The following is a 24522-nucleotide window of genomic DNA, read 5'->3' on the forward strand; positions in this document are numbered from 1 at the left end:
AGGCACCATGTGTAGTAGATTCCAAACTTTGTTTCTATGCTTCTAGGTCAGGTAGTCTGAAAACTTTAGAATTCTAGAGGAGCTACTTTCCATCCGCTCACCTTCCCAAGATTGTCAACAGGTGATGCATTCTGTGCCTGCTCAGAAGGTGTAGCAACTCCCATTTCCTCTCTCAATTTGTTTTCACAGCTGATGGAAGAAGAACGCCTTCTGATTACTATTGCATTGTCACAAATTTAGCTAAAACTACTTAGATTGCTTTGAAGTATTTCTTGGGATTTATGTTCATGTAACCTAACGATATCTGTCTGGCCCAGTCTATCAAGTTTAAGAGAATATGACTGTGCTGTGAGGCAACTGGTGCCTCATTAAGCTTTAAAGTTACTTCCCTATCTTGTTTTTTTTAGGTTTTGTGTGTCAAATATTTTTCCCCGTTTTTCTTTCAGGTCCAGCAGTTGAAACTTATCTGACTTACCCAGCTGAATTCAGCTACATCTCTGCCTTACCACAAAACCCATCTTAGTTCTACACACTATCTTGAGATTCAGTGCCTTGCCATAGTTTGTCTGATATGAGAGGCAGAGATGCCTTGAGGTGACTCTAGAAATCTCTTCAGTGGCAAGAGACTTAAGTCTTTTGTTCACATGAAAATTCCACCCGTTTAATTTAAAAGGGTTTTTAAACTAAATTAAACCAGTTCAAAACCCTGCATAGATGCCCTTATTTCAGTTTGAGGGGTTTGTTTGCTTGCTTAAACCTGTTCTAATCAACTTAATCTATATATAAAGGCAAGTTAATATTGATTTTACTGTGTCCGTATTAGTTTAACTAAGGGCTTATCTACATGGCAAGTTACTATGCAGCCAGCCAGGGTGCGAGTCTACAGTGAACCAGCTTGCTGTGCAGTAATGTCCCATATGGACACTGCTCCAGCATAGTGGAAGTCTTAGAGTGCAGCTTAGCACATCATCTGTTTCAAAGCTGGTGCTCTGAGATGGCACCCGGGCTTGCCACACAGTAACTCCCTGTGCAGACAAGCCCTAAATCATTTTTTGAATCACACTTTTAGTTAAACTGGTACAACTTTGCATGTAAAGAGCCCTTCGTACTCATGGGCCTATTACTGAATAGTGTAATCAAATCTTACACATTTTTCCATTCAATTCTGTGCAGAAAATATGGAGGTGGGGGAAGTTGACAACCACTGTCACTTTGCAGCTCCATGCATAAAGTTATTTAGGCCAGGTCTACACTACCCCCCTAATTCGAACTAAGGTACGCAACTTCAGCTACGTGAATAACGTAGCTGAAGTTCGAAGTACCTTAGTTCGAACTTACCTTGGTCCACACTCGGCAGGCAGGCTCCCCCGTCGACTCCGCGGTACTCCTCTCGCCAAGCTGGAGTACCGCAGTCGACGGCGAGCACTTCCGGGTTCGACTTATCGCGTCCAGACTAGACGCGATAAGTCGAACCCAGAAGTTCGATCGCTCACCGCCGAACTACCGGGTAAGTGTAGCCAAGGCCTTAGCATTCCCTATGTGATGTGATCTCTATATTTCACATTTAAATGTGTATTGATACAATGCATATGTTGTCATATGCGATTGTTCCTTCCATAGACTCTGTCACCTACAGACCGTTAGACAGAGTGCTGTTTTCACATATACCCAGAGAATATAGTTGACTTCTTACCAGCACAGTCTGTATTTAGGCTTTTAAATTTCATAAGTGCTCAGTGCCCATTGACCTCACTTTTGAAAATCAAATCACTTATTTAGGATACTAATAAAGCTTTAGGAGACTTACCTTCAGATATATGTGTGTTAAAATCCTGGCAGTATTTGTTTTGCTGTTTATCTGTGGAAAATTCCAGGAATGTGTCAGTGATTTGTTATCACTTTTCTCTAGAGAATTCCTGACCCAGGGTAGTCTTCCCCTGTCCCTGAGGCCTGCTTCTGACTCTGCATCTCTGTCTTTTCTCACTTCTATTTGTGTAAAAAGTGTACTTATGGACACAGAAGTTTCAGCCAATAGAATGGTTGATTTTCAACCTTAATTACTCCACCTCACTATTCAGAAGTCTCAGTAAATTCACAAACCACACGTGGACTGTTGCATCATGTCTCTGAATTAATCTCCATCCAGGACATACTGGTTTCTTGACATTACAGAGTAAGTTATGAGTTTAGATTAATCCAATTCAAGCTATAATATACAAGGTTGCATCCATCACAGCTGGAGAACCCAGCAGGACAGTCAGGCCCTTTTGGATGGATCATCTTGTTTGACAAACAATGCACAGCATTGGCCTCTTGTGAAAACAAGCGTCCTGACCAAGATTCCAATGTCTAAATCTCCTAATCATGTTTTGTCCTTTTTACCTTAGTTAAACCAATTTATTAGTGCAATTAAGTAGAATAAGGTGGTGGTGAAGCACTGGAATGGGTTACCTAGGGAGGTGGTGGAATCTCCATCTTTAGAGGTTTTTAAGGCCCAGCTTGACAAAGCCCTGGCTGAGATGATTTAATTGGGGTTGGTCCTGCTTTGAGCAGGGGATTGGACTAGACGACTCCCTGAGGTCTCTTCCAACCCTAATATTCTGATTCTATAATAGGTGTAAGGTCTTGATTCTCTTACAGGACTCATATTTCCATGGGAAACTCTCCTATATTCCTATCTGAACTACAGATGACATTTCTTAGTAATTTACATGCTATTTAGGTTTCCACTAATACATAGGAGTTAGTGAGTCTCTGTCAGACTGTGGTCATCTGTTTCATAAAACTCATTCCACTGAAATCCCAAAATAAGGGATTCATTATGTTCATTACTAAACTAATGATTTCCCTTCAACGGCGAGGTGACTTGTAGACTTCAGTTTCCAGAATCTCTTATTTCTGATGACAGTGAGCTCAACCATTGGAATGAGAAACTTGAGACCACAATTATAATTTTTGTACCATCAAGGGGGACTACAGATTGGACAATTATTCCAATAAGATTTCCTTTCTTATTCATACCAATTTCACCAATGGTTTATAAAGATTTATAAAAAACTAAAGCATACTAAAACTGTTGGCGTGTCCATTCAGCTTTGGTCTTTCTGACACAGCTTCAATTAACAAATTTCCACAAGAACAATGTAAAGATGGGGTCTGAGCTTTGTTCATCGTAATTCTTGATAAACTCCAACTTCACAGTTCTGAGGTGATTCTCTAGGTCAGTCTGCTTGAAATAGGATTTCTGCATTCACTTACAAATCATTACTGTCTAGACTCACTCTCAGAAAGTCTGGTTTGGGGACACAATCTGGCTGAGTGCCCAATCTTGTGCCCCCACAAATTTTATTGATTACTGGACGTCTCTTAAATAGCTCTTTTGCGCTAGGTTCTTTGCTTAGAAGTTTCAATTTAAACAGCAATGACTGCTTAAAGGCTGCATGTGATCGTTTCCTCTTGGCAAAAAGCTCCAGCTAATTGCTTGATCTTTTATAGAACATCCTTGAAGCTTTTAAGTTTTTAAGAGCTGGGAACCTATTGCAATTGGTACCTATATGGAGAGAAAAAAGTTCCTGTAAATTGTGATGATGTTCTCTGAAATGATACATTGTAATAGACCCACCTTCACTCATGCACTTTCCCAGTAAAGTTGCAAATTCATGCTTGTATTCTCTTATGCTGACACCTTTTGCTTGAAGATGGAACTGATGGTTAGCCAGCATTATGGAACAACATGCCACCTTCTTCCCTAGAATTTTATACCTATAGGAATTCTGCCAGTCACAGACTCAAAGCATGGACACAGAGCGTTGATCTGTTACAACATATACTTTCAGAAAACAGTTAATGGTAAGTAATTCTCTCTTCCTGGCACATCCCTGTGCCTCCTATGCCCCGCAACTCCCCTCTTCTCTCTTTATGTCCTTAATCCATATTCCCAGCTTTCCCATCTATCCAAGATCGCACCAATTTTTTCAAGATTAAAAAACATTTCCAAGCTAGTTTTTCTCCTCTGCCCACTCTTTCCACCATTTCCTCCCACCCAATAGCCTTAATTTCAGTCTTGTAAGATGGCTCTCTTGGTGTCAATCTCTAACCCTTCAGTCTGTCTCATCAGCTCCATCCATTCTCACCTCCTAACTTCTGTGTCTTTATCTCGTTTAGCTATTTTCAAGCCTGATTTTGTATCCCCTATTTTTAAAAAGCCTCCCTGGACCTTGCATTGCTTCTCCAACTACTCTCTCATCTCCTTATGCATGTCATCTATTTCCAGGGCCCTTTACTTGCTTCTAATTCTTGGGAATCTCCTACAGTCTAACTCCTGACCTCTCCATTTTACCAAAAAAGTTGCTCCATATTATATTAAGAAATCATTTGACAAATATAATTGAAACATATCTAATTTTTTATAATTTTTTTGTTGCGTTTAGAAGCTCCGACAAAAAGATTTTCAATTTTAGGTACAGCTAAACGTGTCACATTTCTGCCGAGACTGCCCTAACTCCAACATACAGGCATTATGTAATCTGTCCATATTTGAAGAGATGTTCAGTCTGGTGCAGCTGTAGATTTAAAAGATTTATATTTTGTCCTCTATATTTTATAGTAAAAAGTAAGATTTTTGTCCAAGTTAATATTTTGTTATATGATCTAGGGTTCCACAAGACCCCATCCAGTATTTTTTAAATCCTCCTTAAAATCTTTAAATCAATGCTGCATGCCCCTGTATTATTGGGAAAGAGGTTACAGTAAAGGATGTGTTGCCCCATGAAACATGCAGACCATCTATCAAATCATATCACTAGCAATCCTGAGGGAAGGGGTTTGGGAAGGAAATGAACTGATGTCTACATGGAATTACTGTACTGGGGACTTTTGATTTGACAAGAGTTTTAATGGATTCAAATATAGTTGAAGTAAAGGTGGTGATAACTGAAATAAATTGTGGTCACAATTCAGTGAACCGAGCCAGCACCACAAAAACACCCTCCATAACATAATAGTTTAAAAAGCAGCTCTTCTCTGGAAAATGGCTGGAAAAAATTGCACCTTTTTATTCAGCTGATCTAGTACTCTGTGTGTATTCAGAGTAATATTTTTTAGGTCCAGAAAGGACCCTTATGTTCATCTAGACTGACTTCTTGCATAACATGGGCCATATTATTTCATCCAGTAATTTCTCCATGAAGCCCATAACTTCTGGCTGAAGTAGAACACAATTTTTATTCCGCTTATGCTGACTCACTACATTTGTCCTATTTTTTTTTTTTATTATTATTCCTGTTGACACTGGGAGAGGAAGCCGAATTCTATCCCAGCTTGCCCATAATCAGTGGAATTGTTTACAGATTTCCAATTGCAGATTCTTTATTGTTGATTGATGTGTCAGACAGGAAGAACAAAGGTTGACTACGGCTATGTCTACACTACAGACCTTACAGTGGCGCAGCTGTAAGGTCTCCTGTGTAGCTGCTCTATGCTGATGGGAGAGAGGTCTCCCGCTGGCATAATTAAACCACCCCAACAAGTGGTGGTAGCTATGTTGGCAGGAGATGCTCTTCCACTGACAGTGCTGTCTAGCACTTTTGTCAGTGAAACTTATGTTGGTTAGGGGGTGTCTTTTCGCACCCCTGACTGAAAAACGTTTTGCCGAAAACAGTGCTAGTATAGACAAAGCCTTAGAATGAGTTTGCATGGCTGGCAGTGAGAGAGACATTTTTATTTGTAAACTGATCAGATTTGGAAGTCATTGGAAGACAAAAAAACAGGTAACTCCACGATGTCATTTTTAGAGTCACTTGCATAGTACAACTGCCCTATAATTTAACTGATAATCTTTTCACAGTACATGCCTAGGACTGACCTAGTCTAAGGGGTTAAACTGCTACACTGCAATTCACCAAGCAATTCTGTGCATATAACTAGCCAGATTTTTTTTTATAATAAATCCTGTAGTCTCCATACTGTAGGTGCCACTTCATCTGCTTCCCCTGAGGAATACAATTCACAACCACTAAAAAAATAAGAACCTTTGAGATCATTATTTTCTGGTGCCTCTGCCTCCCAGTCTAATTCCTTGGGCAGTGCAACCACACAGTACTCTCTTGAGGCTTATGGTAAAGCCATGATTTAACCCTTTGAATTCTATAAATGCTTGTTTCTTTTGCTTGAGGTCATGAAAGGCTGTAGGAATAGTCTGATTGCCATAACAGGCTTTTAATTACAGACTACAAGCAGAGGCAAGAGTGAGCATGATATGGTTACTTTGCACTCCAAGAATATTTGAAATCTTTTAAATCATTGACTTGGAAATATTGTATTTCTCAGAAAATTGTGTCTCTTATAATAAAGAGATCAACAATATTAGTGCCACCACAGCTGGAGGGCAAGGACTGGTTTGGGACAGCACAGTTTTAAAGGAGGATAAGCAGCTTTTTCATTTTTAAGTCATTTTAGTGTGGGTTTTTGTTGCCAAATTTTGTCCATTAAGCACTGAAATCTAAAAAAATGTAGGTATTTGTAAAGTTCAGTTTTTAATTGCTCGCTTCTTTTTCATAGGGCCTCTTAATCCTGTTGGACTGTCTTTGCTGGGAGGATTTGCAAGCAGAACTGCTGAGTACTCCATGACCCCAATTCAAATACCACTTCATGGAAGCACCCAAGTCTAACTTCAAAAACCACGTATTTTCAAGATGAATGCATCTATCACCTAGTCCCTCATAATATGTACTACTGTTAATGCACCTGAAATAGACCTCATTGCAGTAATACTAAACATTCTGCATCAGAACTAGAAACGGTCTTTCTATAGGCTATAGTTTAAATTCAGCAAATTGCTACTGGTTTTGCTGTAAGGCAAAACGTTCTATTGTGTGTAAGGAAGACTCCTGAAATTGCAATTTCATGCTGTTTGCCTGAGATTGCTGAAGTATCTTTCCTTATGTGGGGCTTTCTTGCATTGTGAATAGGAAACTAATAGTTTTCACTTGCAGAGCTTCCTTCAACTCATCCCTTTTTGGGGGCAGAACTTGGCCAGCCCTGGATCTGACAGGCTGCTTGGAACATAGAACTTGCAGATCTGGGGGATTCAGTTGATGATAGAGCCATCTCTATATAGATGTCCTGTAATTGAGCACTGGTTCCTCGCCCCCTTCCCCACCAAAGCATGCACCAGTAAGGTTCCAGAAGCTGCTGCTAAGGGATTTTCCTGAGGAGACTGCTGCTTATCACTCCTTGGAGAACATTGGGATGGTCAGACTATCGAGCGGAAGAGCAAGTAAATTAAAGCTGTCTGGGTTCAGCAAGCAAATGATTCCTGATTTCCCATTGAGTTGGTGGGGTTACCTTGGCCCAACCACATACACATGCCAAGCTTTATATTTGTGGAGCACCTGTGGAGGGGTTTCCTGGGGTCAGGGAAAGGTGGAGATGAAGCCACGGAGACTGGAATCCCCACTCGGATAAACAGACCAGTAATTGACTCCACTGGAAGTGGAGAAAAGAAGTAGGCCCGCTGTTAGGGTCATGGTGTAATCTGCAGCTCTGCTCTTCCCAGCAAAAGGTGTCCGTGTGGAAAGACCAAACAGAACAGTTGTAAATGTGAGACATTTATGCAGCCATTTCTATTGCTTGGAACACATTTAATACCTGAGTGCAGCATTGTACATACTAAGCTTTTGCTTGAAGAACAAAACATTTTTAAAAGTTAGTTGTAAAATGTACTGCATAATCACAGTAGTATTTAGGAAAGAATTCTACTATATTTGTGTTCATTGTAAATCTCATAATTCAAAATATATTTCAAATAAATGTACCAATATAATCAGGTAGTTTTGTTTTTTAAAATGTGTACTGTGTAATAGGTGCAGAAGTTCTCTGGTGATGCACAGGTAGCTATAAGATAAATCAATCCGTGTGAGCGGCAGAGCTAAAGGTAGATGATGAACTTGTTCTGGCCAGCACAACAATCATACAGTAGAAAGAAGTGGGTTAGGGACTTCTAGTGTCTGTTTATAAAGTAAAAAAACTAGTAAAGATCTGTTTAGTTGTGCCCTTTGAAAAAAGAAACAGCATTTATTTATATATATATATATATATATATATATATATATATATATATATATATGTATGTATATACACACACACACACACATTAGGGATGTCAAACGATTAAAAAAATAATGGCGATTAATCGCACTGTTAATAATAGAATACCATTTATTTAAATATTTTTGGATGTTTTCTACATTTTCAAATATATTGATTTGAATTTCAACACAGACTGCAAAGTGTACAGCGCTCACTTTATATTTATTTTTTATTACAAATATTTGCACGGTAAAAAAACAAAAGAAATAGTATATTTCAATTCACCTCATACAAGTACTGTAGTGCAATCTCTTTATCATGAAAGTTGAACTTACAAATGTAGAATTATGTACAAAAAAACTGCATTCAAAAATAAAGCAATGTAAAATGGTAGACCCTGCAAGTCCACTCAGTCCTACTTCTTGTTAAGCCAATCACTCAGACAAACAAGTTTGTTTACATTTGCAGGAGATAATGCTGCCTAGTTCTTGTTTACAGTGTCACCTGAAAGTGAGAACAGGCGTTCGCATGGCCCTGTTGTAGCCAGTGTCGCAAGTTATTTACGTGCCAGATGTGCTAAAGATTCATATGTCCCTTCATGCTTCAACCACCATTCCAGAAGATGTGTCCATGCTGATGACGGGTTCTGCTCGATAACAATCCAAAGCAGAGTGGACCGACGCATGTTCATTTTCATCATCTGAGTAAGATGCCACGAGCAGAAGGTTGATTTTCTTTTTTGGTGGTTCAGGTTCTGTAGTTTCTGCATCGGAGTGTTTCTCTTTTAAGACATCTGAAAGCATTTTCTACACCTTGTCCCTCTCAGATTTTGGAAGGCACTTTAGATTCTTAAACCTTGGGGTGAGTGCTATATCTATCCTTAGAAATCTCACATTGATACCTTCTTTGCATTTTGTCAAATCTGCTGTGAAAGTGTTCCTAAAACGAACAAGTTCTGGGTCATGATCCGAGACTGCTATAACATGAAATATATGGCAGAATGTGGGTAAAAGAGAACAGGAGACATATAATTCTCCCCGAAGGAGTTCAGTCACGAAATTAATTAATCCATTATTTTTTTAACAAGCATCCTCAGCATGAAAGCATATCCTCTGGAATGGTGCCCGAAGCATGAAGGGGCATATGAATGTTTAGCATATCTGGCACGTAAATACTTTGCAACGCTGGCTACTAGAGTGTCATGTGAACGCCTGTTCTCACTTTCAGGTGACATTGTAAATAAAAAGCAGTCAGCAGTATCTCCCGTAAATGTAAACAAACGTGTTCATCTTAGCAAGTGTCTGAACCAAGAAGTAGGTCTGAATGGACTTGTAGGCTAAAGTTTTACATTGTTTTGTTTTTGAGTGTAGTTATGTAACAACAAAAAAATCTAGATTTGAAAGTTGCACTTCATGATAGAGATTGCACTACAGTACTTGTGTTACATGAATTGAAAAATACTATTTCCTTTATTTATCATTTTTACAGTGCAAATATTTGTAATAAATATAGTGAGCACTGTACCCTTTGTATTCTGTGTTGTAATAGAAATCAATATATTTGAAAATGTAGAAAAACATCAAAAATATTTAATAATTTTCAGTTGGTATTCTATTAACAGTGCAATTAATTTTTTAATTGCAGTTAATTTTTGGAGTTAATCACGTGAGTTAATTGCGATGGATTGACAGCCCTACTACACATATATATACATACACACACTCTTGCTATTTCTACTTTTAAATACCTGTTAAAAAGCAGTGATGGCTACCATGAATGGGTCCAGATAAAGAAAATTACTTTCCTAGAGCTCAAGTATCGGGGGAAAGCTTATGCCCAAATAAATCTGTTAGTCTTTAAGGTGCCACCAGACTCCTTGTTATTTTCCTAGAGCTGTATTATATAGCAAGCTTCAGCTGCTTCTTAGCTCCTTGATTTTTAGAAAACTAATTCTTGTCTCTCCTAAGCCAGAAACCCGCACAAGATGCAAAGGTTATGTGACTAGGCACCACTCTTTTTTTAGTCAGACCTGCAGTGTTTCATGGAAACGTTGTTTTCCCCAGGAGTGTTTCTCTGGTACAGGATGGAATAGCTAGACAGACGCACCCAGGTTCAAGTCCCTGCTCTGAATCAGGCAAAACACGAGCTTGAACGTGGGTCACCCACATTGCTGCTGGGTGCCCTAATAACCAGGCTATTCTGGGCTTGTGCTGGCTCACTATTTATATGATTTTTTTTTTCAAAAAAACTTTTAAAAGATCTGTTTCAGAATGAAAATTTCTTACCTCAAAACTTCTTGCAAAAAGGAAATATTGTCTTCTGGCCACCCAAGTGACAAATGCTAGTTAGCATATGCTTGGCTAGTTTCCATATTAAACTTTCATATTATTTCATTAATATTTATTCATTAAAAGCAGATTTTGTTTGTCATCAGTTTCATCCAAAAGCTTCCTGGGTGACCCAGCAATATAAAAATACAGGCAATGCCTCCCCATTAGATAAATAAAATTGGCTCATCTGGACACTACCAGGCAATAATCAAATTGGGTCACTTTCTAATGGCCAGAATGCAAAAATACTTTTCAAATACTTTTTTCATTTTTGTGAAATGCTCAGCTGACTCAGAATGACTTTGCTTTAAAATTTGGCAGGTACAGTACATAGTCCTGCATGAGGGATGTGGGCTTTGCTTTGAACAAGGGAGTGGCGTGAGCTAGTGATTTAAGACCAGAATGTAGTCATAGAAACTTTTGATTTCGACCGCACATCCCAGTCATGTTTTGGGCCTTCCTTCTTTCACTTCCTAATGGGGTGGAGTACTGGTAAGTCACAGCTGGGAACGTTCTGAAGATTACTCGATAAATGGTAGTACAATTCCTTGAAACTGGAAAGGGCTTGACAAGCTAAATATTGGTTGAAGAAATTTGGTTTTGGAACTTTATAGCTTTTTGAAAATCTGACTCAAGCACCGTATCTAGTCCTTATCTTTAGAAAGATGCATCAGATTCGAGTGTACAGAATGTTCTCGCTACCATTTCTAGCTAGAGAATGGAATGTGTATGTCTACTTAATGCCATCCTTTCTTAGATCACATGCTGTGTAAAGAGAACATACTTTTATTTAAAACCCATTTCCTATAGCAAAAACCTGCAACTTTTTTCTGTGGCACCTGCCAAGCACTAATTAAAAAAAAACAGACACATGCACCTTAACCTCCAAAGGCAATAGGTTAAGGCCAGTGAAAAGATATCCTTTCTGCCACTAATGTTGCTTTGTCTAATTTTATATAATACTTCATATCCGCTTGACCTGTTGTGGTCTAGAGCAGTGTTTTTCAAACTTTTTTTTTTCTGGCGACCCAGTTGAAAATTGTTGATGCCCGCAACCCAACAGAGCTGGGGATGAGGGGTGTGGGGAGGGGCTCAGGGCTGGGGCAGGGGATTGGGCTAGAGAGGGTCAGGGCTTTGGGCTGAGGGGTTTGGGGTTCAGGAAGGGGCTCTGCATTTGAGGGGGGGTTCAGGGCAGGGGATTGGGGTACTGCCTTACCTCTGGCAGCTCCCGGTCAGCTGGTGTGGTGAGGCGGATTTCCCAGCTGTCTTGGCACCGTGGATGTGCTGCGCCCTGGAAGCATCCAGCAGCAGGTCTGGCTCCTAAGCAAAGGTGCGCAAGTAGCTCTGCGCTGCTCTTGCCTGAGGCACTGCCCCCCCCACCCAGCTCCCATTGGCCAGAAACTGGCCAATGGGAGTGTGGAGCTGGTGCTTGGGGTGGGGGCAGCGCTTGGAGCTCCGTGGCCCCCTGTCTAGGAGCCGGACCTGCTGCTGGCCACTTCCGGGGCACAGCGTGGCGTTGGACCAGGTAGGAACGAGCCTGCCTTAGCTGGGCAGCACTGCCGACGGGACTTTTAACGGCCTGGTCAGTTGTGCTGACCAGAGCCGCCGCGACCCAGTGCCTTACATTCCACGACCCACAATTTGAAAACGACTGGTCTAGACAGATGAGGTAGTTATGTTTCAAACTAGTGTGTCCAAACCACAAGTGAACCCCACTTGTGAGGGCAGGCAATGCTGCACGACTTCCATGTCTGCCCCAATCCTCTCTTCCCACACATTCTGCAAATTTATCCCTGTTAATATGGACAGAGGGTGTGGTCAGCTTTCCCCCAATGCAGCACCATGCAGAGGCTGCGAGCTCAGGCAAGCAGCCCGTTGTTCCAAGCCCCTCTCTCTGACTCTCAGCTCAGCTACAGAAACTCTTGCTGATATGGAGGTATAGCTCCATTTCAAAATAGACTAATTCATTTTAAGGCTTAGAAGCAGCCTCTGTGAGCTAATCTGACCTCAACCAAGCATAGCATTTCCCCAACTGATTCCTGCATCAAGCCCATGACTTTAATTGAACTAGAGCACATTTTTTATATCCAGCCTGGATAGTGAAGACTTCAGTTGATGGCAAAATCTCCACCTACCTACATAAGTTTCAGTAATGAGGGTTAAATCTGCAGCTTATTTCCAGTCAATTGGTTTAGCTTCAGCATCTAGCCACGGGAGTGCTGTGCCTTTGTCTATCAAATCAGATGTAGGTTCTACTAGCCTATGCCAGTGAGTGATCAGTGTTACCCAAAAGAGCCACAGTAGTGTGAATTCATGATCTAATTAACTTTTTTTAATATATATTTTCTCACAGCAAAATGACTGATCCAGTATTATTTCATTAAATAGTTAAATAACATAGTAAAAGCAGTCTGATTGGTTAATAATTAAAATCTCAGTCTTTTAATAGCACGTGCTGCAAAGAGCTGCAGGAGCCACATTAAATAGACACTTGCAGCTCACAAGCCTCAGGCTGAGCATCGCTCTTAACCTTTATTCAGGTAAATGGATTTGAGTTTTCCTGGATTCTCACTGTCCGGCTTTCCAGAAATTGAATAATTTTTGTAGTTCTCATTTGAATCCTTTAAAAAACAATGACAAATTGTGCCATGTGAACACCAGGGCTGAGCACATTTGAAAATTCTACTCTACAGTTGCTGGGGCACCTGGATCCAATGCATTCTCCTTTGACAAAGAAAATGTGTAGAGGAGCTTTGCAATTAGCTTGGAATTTTCTCCTGCTTTCTAGAGACTGTTTCCTGTTGACTTTTGAATGCACCCTACCTTGAATGCACTAATGAGATTTTTGTGTTGAACAAATCGTAGGCTGCAGCCTGATTTCAGTGCCCAGGAGGAAGTCTTTTTTGTAAGGATCCCAAAAGCACCACCCAGGGAAATATTAGTATTTCCATCCTTAGTGTCTCTACTGTAAATACAACCTAGATTACTGTGTAATAGTCTGATTATTACTATGTTAAACTTTGGGGCAGGGACTGGGGCTCTAGATTGACTGTGAGTTGTGCTAATTTGAGCTGTAGCTTAATAGCCCCTGATGGACCAGCCAATTCAAATTTTAAGCACCACCACACTTGCATTAAGGATTTGTGTGGACAGGACTTGAGTTGGGGACAATGCTTGAGTTATAATTTGAATTAATCTTATAGTGAGGAAAGCCCTGAGTGTTCCTAGATGTTGTGTAGAGGCCTGGCAGTGCTCCACTCCCACTTGGTGCCTCTAGGTGGGCTTGAGGTAGCCCAAAAAAAAAGTGCCTCCCCACCTCTCACCCATGGTGATGTGCCTGGTTTGGATGAAAAATAATACACTAAAGTTCTTTATCTCCTTTTCCCCCTCCCCCAGCTTGATACAAGTGAAAGCCTCTGAGAAGCAGAATTTATTTGACATGAACACAGCAACTCAACCTTTGAAGTCCGTAAAGAAGTGCCTTAATCAGCCCACTGAGTGGAATCTGAATTTTGCAACGGTATCTCTTGCCAATTGTAAAGTTTTTAACCAAAATCTCAAAACTGATGAGAACAAATAGATTGCAGCTATTCTTGCACTATTATTTTGTACATTGTTTTTCTTCTGCTGAATCATAAGCATTTATTAAATTGATCTTGAAATGATCTCTTGTGATTTGGCTTTATATTAAAATCATTAGCATTATTCATTTTGATGTACTCTTTGTATGTTTTTTACATGAAGGTTTGCATTTGACCATTATGGAATTTTGCAGTACAAATCTCATATCAGATGTTTCCCTTTTAATAGTATTCCATGGGGGGGGGGCGGGAGGTTATGTTCTTTTAAGTTTAATTATATAAGTATCCCAGTTTTATTTTTGTGCATGAAAGTTAATATATTTTGTGACATGGGTCACTAACTGTAAAGATTTATGTCAATGATTCAGAAACAATTCTGTAACAGGTGGAGACTGACTACCTCGAAGCAAAGCAGTAAAAAGATAAGGCAAAGATGTATAAAATCTCATTCATAAATGTTCAAAATTTACAGAACAATCAGATTGCACAGTATGTTTTCCTTCTCTAGGGGGTTGAGGGTGGGGTTTATTTTCACTTATCCTGAGAACGTGTCAATATTTAAAAATTAGTCTAAAAGAAAGGCAGGAGAAATCTCTTGAAAGATTGTCATTCAACCCTGTATCTGCACTTTTTTTTATTGATGTTTCTGATAAGTGGTCTATTTTGTTTTGTTTCTATGAATTTTCCTGTCACCAATTAAAATGGATGTAAACACATTTCCAGTTAATTGCTTTATTGCATTTTAGAATTAATTTCACACTTCAACCTCTTAAGCCGATGTAAATGTTTCCATTTTATTACCTAGTAGACATTTTTATCAAGCCTAAATCATAGCCTCAGCTATGGTTATTTGACATGTCTAATAAAAATTGTAGTGATAGTAGTGTGCTGTTACATTAGTTACTTAGAAGAAACCTATACTGCACATTTCCCTTTTCTAGATGCACTTATTTTATGGACAGAGCAAAGATTCTTTCTTGGTTCTATATTATCAAGGATGGAGAACTCAGTGAGAGTCAATAGCCTGGAAGAAGTGTCCTTCAATGACCGTATCTATTTATAAATTTTAGACAACAAAAGTGTCCTGGTTGTTTGCAGCACTGACTCACCCTCTTGGAATGTAAGGGGGAAGGCTTTAAAGGTGCAAGCCCTGGCATTGGAAACCCCTTTCTCCACACAGCAGGCAAGGCAGCACCAACCATCTCTCCCTTTGATGTGTGACTATCAGGTGGGGTTTGAACCTGCTGTGGGCATTGTACTAGTCGCTTCTTTTTTAGGGGGCTTGGGAAATAATTTTTTCCCCTCACCACCATATTGGTGTCAGTGGAGTGGTTTTTTTTGTTTTGTTTTTTGCCTTCCCCACAGCAGGGGTTAAGGAACATCTATTAAACATCTAACTACAAGGAGAGACCCTGTAAAAATGGATTCTGCCAAGGCAGAGAGCAGACCCCGGGGTGATGTGCTTATAGCAACCTGTGTGGCCTTTTGTACCAATTGCAGCTTATTGGGTTGTGATTTCATTCCTAGATACGAGTTGCAGGAAATCAGGTATACAGGATTTTTCTCCTCTAAACAAATATCTACTCAGCCTGAAACTAGCAATGCTGTTTCAGATATCACCAGTGTACTACATCAAGATACTCTCTAGCAGGTATTAAGATACTTCAAAGCAGATAAAAGAGCCACACCCAGCATCTGCCCTATTTTTTCTAAATAGGACTTTCAGAACTTCAACAGTGTACATTTTTAACCTGACTGCCAAAGCTTGTTTTCTTAACAGTAATCACCTGGGGTGGTGGGAAGGGAGAAAGTGTTGAATCACATCCCTCTCCTAACAGCCCTATTTTGTCCTTTGCTAAAACAGTAGTTTTACAAATCACCCATGTACGTCCTTACCAACCTAAGTCCTATACTGCATGGGGAAGCCTGCCAACATCTTCCAGAAAGAACAAACAAGTCCTTGCAAAAAAATTATGGCACAAAAGTGGATGTTCACAAAGTGAACCTTCGGCACACAAAATCTATGAGGAAATCCATCCATTTATCAATTTCTATCCAAATCACAGGTTTCAAAATTCTATAGAAATGGATAAAATATTGCATCAAAGAAAGGTTTACAAGCTTTCAAACAGTACCAGCAAGAATAACTAACCCCAAGTTCCAGAGCCACTTACAGGCAGAAAGATGTCTGGCAACAGCTGAAAGACATGCAAAGCTGCAATGGCATCAATTTTACTTTGTTTGTGTTCTGTAAGCAAATCCTAAAATCCTATAGTTAGTGCCTGAAGACGCAGGGAAGGTCTATAACAAGTTGCTTCCTCTTTTCTTCCCCTATGCATTTTCTGAGAAGCAGGGGAAATGTGATTTGGAATAGATAAAAGCCACAAATCAAGTTTTAGTAAGACTTTATAGTTTTATTACACAAACAGAAAATATGCATCTAACTAAGGAGTGATTGTCAATATTAACACTAATTTAAAATACTGTAAAGTTCCTGGGAACTTCATGTTTTTAAAACAACTATAGAAAGATTTAAAAAAAACTGGATTGACAGTAAAACAAAACATTTTTGTAAGTCTGTTGTGAAGAGCTGGCTTTCGTGAAGGACACCTCTCTCTCGCTCGCTCTCATCTTCAATCGTCTGCTTCTACATTCAGAAGCTTTGAGAGATTCATTCGAGTTTTCTCGAGTGCTGCTGTTTTTGCTCGTCTTGAAGGTCTTGAACTTGGCAATATAACTGGTTCTGGAACTTCATCACCACTAAATAAAGTTTCAAAATGGTCACAAAAAAGTTGTAAGCAAATTTAAATGTAAATGCATTGCCTTGAAACCACTGAATAATAAACTACATTCTTTATTGTAGACACTGCACTGGATATAGGTTGTAAGTTTATTTTTAAATAGTTATGTATCAATTAGAATACGTGACCACCACAAAGGGATAACTAAAGGTTAGTAATTAAAGTGTGTGGAAAACAGCAAGATTAGCTTTTAGGGGCTATCAACATAAAACAAATTGTTTAGATAAATTAAAGGGCCTGATCATATTGAAGTTAATGGGTCACGTGCTTGACCAGAGGCAGATGTGGGTCCACGGTTAGAGTTAAGATACCACGGATAACAGCATTGCGTAATGGGGTGAAGTGAATGGCGTTCAATTATTTATTGCCAAATGTTGGTTTCTAAAGTTTCAGTTTACAAATTAAAAAACTAAATAGCAACAAGATAGTAGCAATTAGTGTAGCAGAGGTAACATTACAAACCCTTCCCTACATAGCTCTTACACAAGAACAAAACTGGAAGATATACTGGAAAAAAATTAATGCAGGTTGGATTTCTTAGCTTTGAGTCTTAGCTATTACAGAAATTGTTTTATTTCCTTATTTTTTTCTTAACTAGTACTTCTGAAGGAGACTGAACATTTATGGACAGCTTTTACTTATTTTTTATTACCCTTGTTGAGAAGTCTGGAATTAATTCTGTAGAATATATAGTCAACATGTAGTTTATCTTCTGTGCTTGGAACATCTAATCTTAAAAAGGAAGGTCATAGGGATGAAAGGGTTTGAATTAAGTTTGCTTGCGAGAAAGAAGGAAGGAAGTTAGAGTGGCAGGAGGGACGTTGTGCATTCATTACACAAGACTGTTTACCTTTCACTGTCAGACACTACCATTTTACGATTTCTTCTTGTGTTCACAGACCTAGCCTCTGTGTTTACTTTTCTCTGCCCTAAAACACAAATGAAAGTTACCCATCACCAGAACAATGACAATGTGCCTTTTGTTCAAACAACCTTCACATCTTAGAACTCCTAGACTTTTCACTTCTTCAATACTACTTTTCCTAAACAAATTTCCCTCACCATACATGGATAGTTCATTACACTAGTGACTCTCAACCTTTTCAGACTACCGTACCCCTTTCATGACACCAGCACTATTGTGTGGTAGTCCAAAAGACCATTTGAAAATGACTTAAGTCAAGGATGTTATAGTGATAAGAACTGTTTCATAAACTCTGTCAGAGATGATTTTTTTTTTTTTTAATCTAAAAGGCTTTAAAGCAAATTATGCTACAACAAAGATATTTTTGCTGCAATTCCTATAGGGCTTACTTTAAATTTTAAAAAAAATATTTGTAGCGGTTAATGTTAAGCTACAAAACTTATGTCATCTCATACCTCTAGTAGCTTTGCTTCTTGTAGATTTCTGCTTTGTAGGTGCATTATCTTTATGTTCATTAACAGGACTTTGATCAGCTTCTTTATTCTTTTCTGTGTAACAGAATAGCGTATCAGGCCAATCATAACAGATGTGATCTTTATATACTAATGCTGAAAATAAACTAAACAAACCTCTGCCGTCATTTTTTAAAATTTCAGTCATTTTTAATTTAGAAAAAATAGGAACAAACACTAGCAACCATTGCAAAGTGTGGTTTTCTTTACAGCAGTGTGCTCAAACTTTTCCAGTTGTGTCCCTCCTTACCAGTAACGGAATCTGCCTGCCCCCTCTCCTCCCTCCAATTACTGCACAGTCAAGGCTTTCTTAGCAGCAGAGCTTGGGCTGAAGGCGGAGTTGGGGATTGAGAAGGAGCTGGGTTGGGGGGCATAGCACTCCCTTCCTGCCCCCTCCCCCCACCCCCCGTGGGGGCTCACCACAGCCTCCTAAATATTCCTCTGCATCCCCCTGGGGGGGGCACACCCCACAATTTGAGAACCACTGCTTTACAGGATGCAAGAGCGCTCTCTGCAAGAAAATATGTACTGAAATGCAGCATCTCCCTTCCTCTTTGTGGGAACTTCACACTGGAAAGAACGAACTGTTAGCCAGCAGTAGGCAAAGGCTGTTATCCCACAGCTGGAGGAGGGAGCCGGGGGGGGGGGGGGGGGGAGGGAGGGGGGAGAGAGAGGGAGGGTACACAACCTAAACAAAGGAGTCACTACCAGCTCCCCCTACAATGAATATGCAAAGATGAAAACAGCTGAAATTGTTATACATATTTTGTGACACAGCTCTGAATTAAATTTATTATAGTCTATCAGCCCCACTGAGCTGACTGCTGGAGCTTAGTACTCTGAAATGATGAAGTTCAGGCCCTGAAGTAAGCCACTAATAAAGCAGCAGAAAGGAAAAGCCAACTGAGTGGTCTTCAAGTCATCTTAAGACAGTTGCTTAGCTATTTAGATAGGAAACGGATCAAGACCAGTTCCTAGAAGGATTTCCAGACTCCTTGTCTGAAGGGGTGCTAACAGATCTGGGTTACTGATAGCATAGGAACTGCAAGTGGTCCACCTGCTGCCTAAACGGTACAGAGGGTGGGTAGCTTCCTGCTGCACAACTACAAGTGCAAAGTCTAACTCCAGATGCATAAGCGAACACTGAGAAGACACATCACTGCGAACATATCACTACAATAACAATTAGTCTGAAAAACATAAGAAATCTCTTTTGAGAAAAACTGCAGATATGAAAAGAACTCAAGTCCAACAAGCAAGAAAAGGAACGAAGAACTTGAAAACTAGTGAAAGCTTTTAAACTCAGTAGGTTTTCAGGCTAGTTAGTAGACACTAGTATTCAACAGATAAGTGATTATTCAAATCTGCTGAAGAAAGCCCACCTGGTTAGTGTAACATTTATTTGGGTATTAAGAGACTGTGAAGAGAATCGCTAATGGAGAAGTGTGTAGCAATTCTCACACAAGAGGAATATGGAAAATGAAAGGGAAAACAGCAGAGAAACAGGTAAAAAGCTAGAAAAAAACCAATAGGTTAAAATAGTCCATTTTCAAAAGGGTAAGAATGTACACTTTACAACTTATATTTTTGTTACTTTAAAACTTTTCATAGTAATGAAAAAATATATACACACCCCACCCCACCCACATTCAGGGACTCATTTATTCTCCTGTTAGCCATACTTTCACTACATTACCTTCCTCATTTGGATTAACATGCTCAGATGTTGTGGTGCCAGTTTCCTGTTCTACTTCAGAGCGGTCTTTGTCTATATCATTTCCTTTGCTTAAATTTATCTTGAATTTCTCAATCACTCTTTGACACAACTTATCTTTGACCTTCTGTGGGTAGAAATGTTTCATATTAATATTGCTTAATTCTGAAACAGCTCAGTTTCTACATATCTTCTAATATAGGATTATCCACGAAATCCTGGCTTTCTGTATCTGAGAATCATGCACCCTTCATTATAGCAAATTTGACTAGTACCATATTTTGTATGGAGATAAAACACTCTCTAAATTATGGATACTAACACACAAGGTAAATTATTTAAGAAACAACAGAGTGGATCAGTTTAAAAACCATAGTGGTTACATAGCAATTTAGATCAAGAATAAAAAAACTATTTAGGTCACCAGCATTAATCCTTTGTTCATTTTAGAATTAGTGGCCGAAATAAAAGGAAGGCTATTGATCAATAATCTGAATTCTTCAAGATGAGTCCCTGCACATTCACACTAATGGGAGGTGTATCTGCAGTGCAACAAGCTATTGGAACCTTTGAAAGCAATGCCTGTTGGGGCACCTGTGTGGCTCTGAACATTTCAGAGACCATGTAAGGGCCTGGACCTTCTTGAATCCCATCATAGCTCTGTGATCATACGAGAGCTCCAACCTAAAATCCCCAATTTATTTGGTAAAAACTACAATGTACAAGGTACTAAGAGTATAAATGTTTTCTGCTATTAAGACCTAGGAAAGCTTCCAGGTCTGCATATAATCTCTGTTGGAAGGAAATGAGGCAGTTGGGCACCCTAGCCCTTTTATACCCTCACCTTTGGTACATTAAGAGCTGTAGGGGTAGGAAGAAGTGCAGGCATCACAATGGGCAGGGCTTCCAGAAGGTTCCATCAATTTGCTGTACTGTGGTGTAAGCAGGGGGCCAACTCACCAACCAGTGTGTCAAATAAAGCTGCCAACAGCAATAGAATGGCAGTCCCTTTCTTCCAGCATGAGTTTATTTTTCAAAATCCAAACAGTACAACTCAAAGCAAAACAGATAAACCAGGTTCTGATGCCTGGCCCTTCCTGAAGCCTCTTCCTCAAAAGGCTTCTGCCACAGCCCACAGCAGATATCTCCAGCCAGATCTTCCACCTAGTTGGTGCAGAGAACCCTTCCCCCACCATTCCCTGATCATGGTCTTCTGGAAAAGACTTCCTGCTTGCTGGCCTTTTATCTGAGGACAAGGTGACCTACTGGCCATCGCCTAAGCCCTGGCCTCAAACCCCCTACCTGGAAGGCAACTAGTACCAGGTGGGGCTAAGCCCACATCCCTTAAAAGGGCCATCCCACCCCATGACACACAGGTAATAGTGTAATACCACAATAGTCCTAAGGCCACTCAAAGAAGGCAAATTAGTTCTCATTACTGGAAGGATAATCTGAGGGGGAAAGGAGTCCAGGAGAGCTGGCTGTATTTTAAAGAAGCCTTATTGAGGGCGCAGGAAGAAACCATCCCAATGTGCAGAAATAGTAAATATGGCAGGCAACCAGCTTGGCTTCACAGAGAAACCTTCGGTGAGCTTAAACACAAAAAGGAAGCTTACAAAAAGTGGAAACTTGGACAGATGATAGGGAGGAGTATAAAAATATTGTTCATGCATGCAGGGGTGTAATCAGGAAGGCCAAAGCACAATTGGAGTTGCAGCTAGCAAGGGATATGAAGGGTAACAAGAAGGGTTTCTACAGGTATGAGAGCAACAAGAAGGTGGTCAGGGAAAGTGTGGGAACCTTACTGAATGGGGGAGGCTACCTAGTGACAGATGATCTGGAAAAAGCTGAAATACTCAATGCTTTTTTTGCCTCGGTCTTCACAGACAAGGTCAGCTGCCAGACTGCTGCACTGGGCAGCACAGTATGGGGAGGAGGTGAGCAGCCCTCAGTGATGAAAGAACAGGTTAAGGACTATTTAGAAAAGCTGGACATGCACAAGTCCATGGGGCCAGATCTAATGCATCTGAGGATGCTGAGGGAGTTGGCTGACGTGATTGCAGAGCCATTGGCCATTATCTTTGAAAACTCGTGGCGATTGGGGGAGGTCCCGGACGATTGGAAAAAGGCAAATATAGTGCCCATCTTTAAAAAAGGGAAGAAGAATCTGGGGAACTACAGACCGGTCAGCCTCACTTGAGTCCCTGGAAAAAACATGGAGCAGATCCTCAAGGAATCCATTTTGAAGCACTTGGAGGAGAGGAAGGTGATCAGGAACAGTCAACATGGATTCACCAAGGGCAAGTCATGCCTGACTAACCTGATTGCCTTCTATGAGGAGATAACTGGCTCTGTGGATATGGGGAAAGCGGTGGAGGTGATACAAATCCATGGGGCCGGATGCGCTGCATCCAAGGGTGCTAAAGGAGTTGGTGGAGATGTGATTGCAGAGCCATGAGCCCTTGTTGCCAAGAAGGCTAACGGCATATTGGGCTGCATTAGTAGGAGCATTGCTAGCAGATCGAGGGAAGTGATTATTCCTCTCTATTCGGCACTGGTGAGGCCACATCTGGAGTATTGCGTCCAGTTTTGGGCCCCCCACTACAGAAATGATGTGGAAAATTGGAGAAAGCCCAGCAGAGGGCAACAAAAAATGATTAGGGGGCTGCGGCACATGGTTTATGAGGAGAGGCTGAGGGAACTGGGCTTATTTAGTCTGCACAAGAGAAGAATGAGGGGGGATTTGATAACAGCCTTCAACCACCTGAAGGGGCAGTTCCAGAGAGGATGGAGCTAGGCTGTTCTCAGTGGTGGCAGATAACAGAACAAGGAGCAATGGTCTCAAGTAGCAGTGAGGGAGGTCTAGGTTGGATATTAGGAAAAACCTATTTCACTTGGAGGGTGGTGATGCACTGGAATGGGTTACCTAAGGAGGTGGTGGACTCTCCATCCTTAGAAGTTTTTAAGGCCTGGCTTGACAAAGCCCTGCCTGGGATGATTTAGTTGGGATTGGCCCTGTTTTGAGCAGGGGTTGGACTAGATGACCTCCTGAGGTCAATTCCAACCCTAATCTTCTATGATTCTATTCTATAGTCCAAGTTGTAAAGGACTATCTTCAATTTTATTTACATGTGATAAAATAAGCTGCAGCACATCTATCGTAAACCTTACTGTGATGACATGAAAAACATGGCACGTTGCTTTAACTTATTGCACTGGTTGAAATGGTTCATTGTATTTTAACAACATAGTTCATAGTGATCTCAGCCCACAGATTTACTCATTTTTAATTAGATTTGTTTAAAATATAACTATCCTGATTAAAACAAAAATAATTCCATCCTGATTAGTATTATAGTTTACACAGATTCTTTGTTAAATAACTAAAAAACGAACTATGGAATACTACTGGGATACTAAACTTTTAGCTATTAAAAAAGTACCAAGAGCAATGTAACACAATTTATTTGTATACTACCTACCTCAAGGATCTCATCAAGTAGAACCAGAAGATCTTTTGTGAAATATTTGCTGAGTTCTAATGAACTCAAGGCTTTCGCATAAATACGAACATCTGGTGCAGTTGGGTCTATCAAGATCTCATTGCAGATTTTCACGGCTAAGCTATCATGCACTGTTAAATCCTGGAAAAATTGTAAGAATATTCTGAAAGTTGGTTGAAAGTTATTTACATGAGAAGACCGTGTAATGTACCTAACGTAAGTATCCAATCAGCTATATTAAATGGCAAAAAGTAAAGTTTCTCAAAAAGCAGCATTTTAAGTATGTGTGCCAATTTATGTACGTGCACGCGCACACACACACGGGAGCAAACAATAACCGCTGGTAAATTAAGTACGGTGGTGTTGCTTTAGCCACATGAGAAAACAACAAGCTAGAGACAGGTCACTTGGGATGATCTCTCTCCTTCCCTCTTATGCAGGAGCCTCAAAGGGAGAAATCTTCACAGAGTGATAGCAGTAGCTGGGTTGTTGGGATGCAATCTCTAGCCACAAACATCAAAGTAGCACCCCATCAGCCATAATCTACATACTTGGTAATCCTGGGACTTTTTGGCCTGAGGATTCAGTCCACTTGGTCTTGTCAGGTCCACTAACAGTTCAGAAACATTAGCAATATCTACTTCAGCCAAGGGTGAAGATGCAGGAGCATTAAACAGTGTTCGCAGAGTTGGAAGAAAGGCTTCCTCAAAACATTCCTGATTAGTCCTGTTTTAAAAGAGGCAAATGCTAGTAACACAAAACGAAAATGTGATCAGAAGTTCATCAAAGCCTCAGCTCAGAACTAGCACAGTGTTTTGTGGGGCCTCAGTAGACCCAAACCTTCCAATCCCATCCTAAGGATTGGGGCCCACCGTGGACCAGGGGTCCTGTCTGTTTGCTGGATCAGGAAGAAGGACCTGAGCCAGTTTAAATCCAGATTATTTATCCAACAATCCTTTCTCTGTCTGTTGGTCCCTGAAGAATCCAGTTCGCAACTCTCCAGAGTTTGGGGGCAGAGAGGGGTGGCTTCACAGGGATGATAACCAAGGAAGTACATTAGCATCCCCC

General features: G+C 40.3%; 2 protein-coding genes across 12 annotated transcripts in view; one reads left to right on the forward strand and one right to left on the reverse strand.

The window, feature by feature from the left end:
- LCORL (ligand dependent nuclear receptor corepressor like) overlaps positions 1 to 14715 on the forward strand; it is a 169209-nt gene extending 154494 nt beyond the window's left edge. For 7 of the 11 annotated variants that reach the window (XM_005296175.4, XM_024110695.3, XM_024110698.3 and 4 more), the window contains one exon: positions 6559 to 6819. In XM_005296175.4, the coding sequence (XP_005296232.2) occupies positions 6559 to 6668 (110 nt within the window). In that variant the 3' untranslated portion in view covers positions 6669 to 6819. Of the gene's footprint in view, positions 1 to 6558; positions 7823 to 13814 lie in introns of those variants that run through there. The other 4 variants (XR_010601536.1, XM_024110696.3, XM_005296181.5 and 1 more) reach the window with 2 other exon arrangements.
- Positions 14716 to 16392: 1677 nt separating this feature from the next.
- The window catches only part of NCAPG (non-SMC condensin I complex subunit G), a 38189-nt gene continuing 30059 nt past the window's right edge, over positions 16393 to 24522 (reverse strand). Inside the window, exons 17-22 of the mRNA XM_005296174.5 lie at positions 24006 to 24180; positions 23434 to 23595; positions 19934 to 20078; positions 18181 to 18273; positions 17651 to 17729; positions 16393 to 16759 (exon numbers count right to left, since the gene is read on the reverse strand). Of these exons, the coding sequence (XP_005296231.1) occupies positions 16633 to 16759; positions 17651 to 17729; positions 18181 to 18273; positions 19934 to 20078; positions 23434 to 23595; positions 24006 to 24180 (781 nt within the window). The 3' untranslated portion in view covers positions 16393 to 16632. The remainder of the gene's footprint in view (positions 16760 to 17650; positions 17730 to 18180; positions 18274 to 19933; positions 20079 to 23433; positions 23596 to 24005; positions 24181 to 24522) is intronic.

The sequence above is a fragment of the Chrysemys picta genome, chromosome 5 (genome assembly GCF_011386835.1).
Source record: "Chrysemys picta bellii isolate R12L10 chromosome 5, ASM1138683v2, whole genome shotgun sequence".
Lineage (NCBI taxonomy): Eukaryota > Metazoa > Chordata > Testudines > Emydidae > Chrysemys > Chrysemys picta.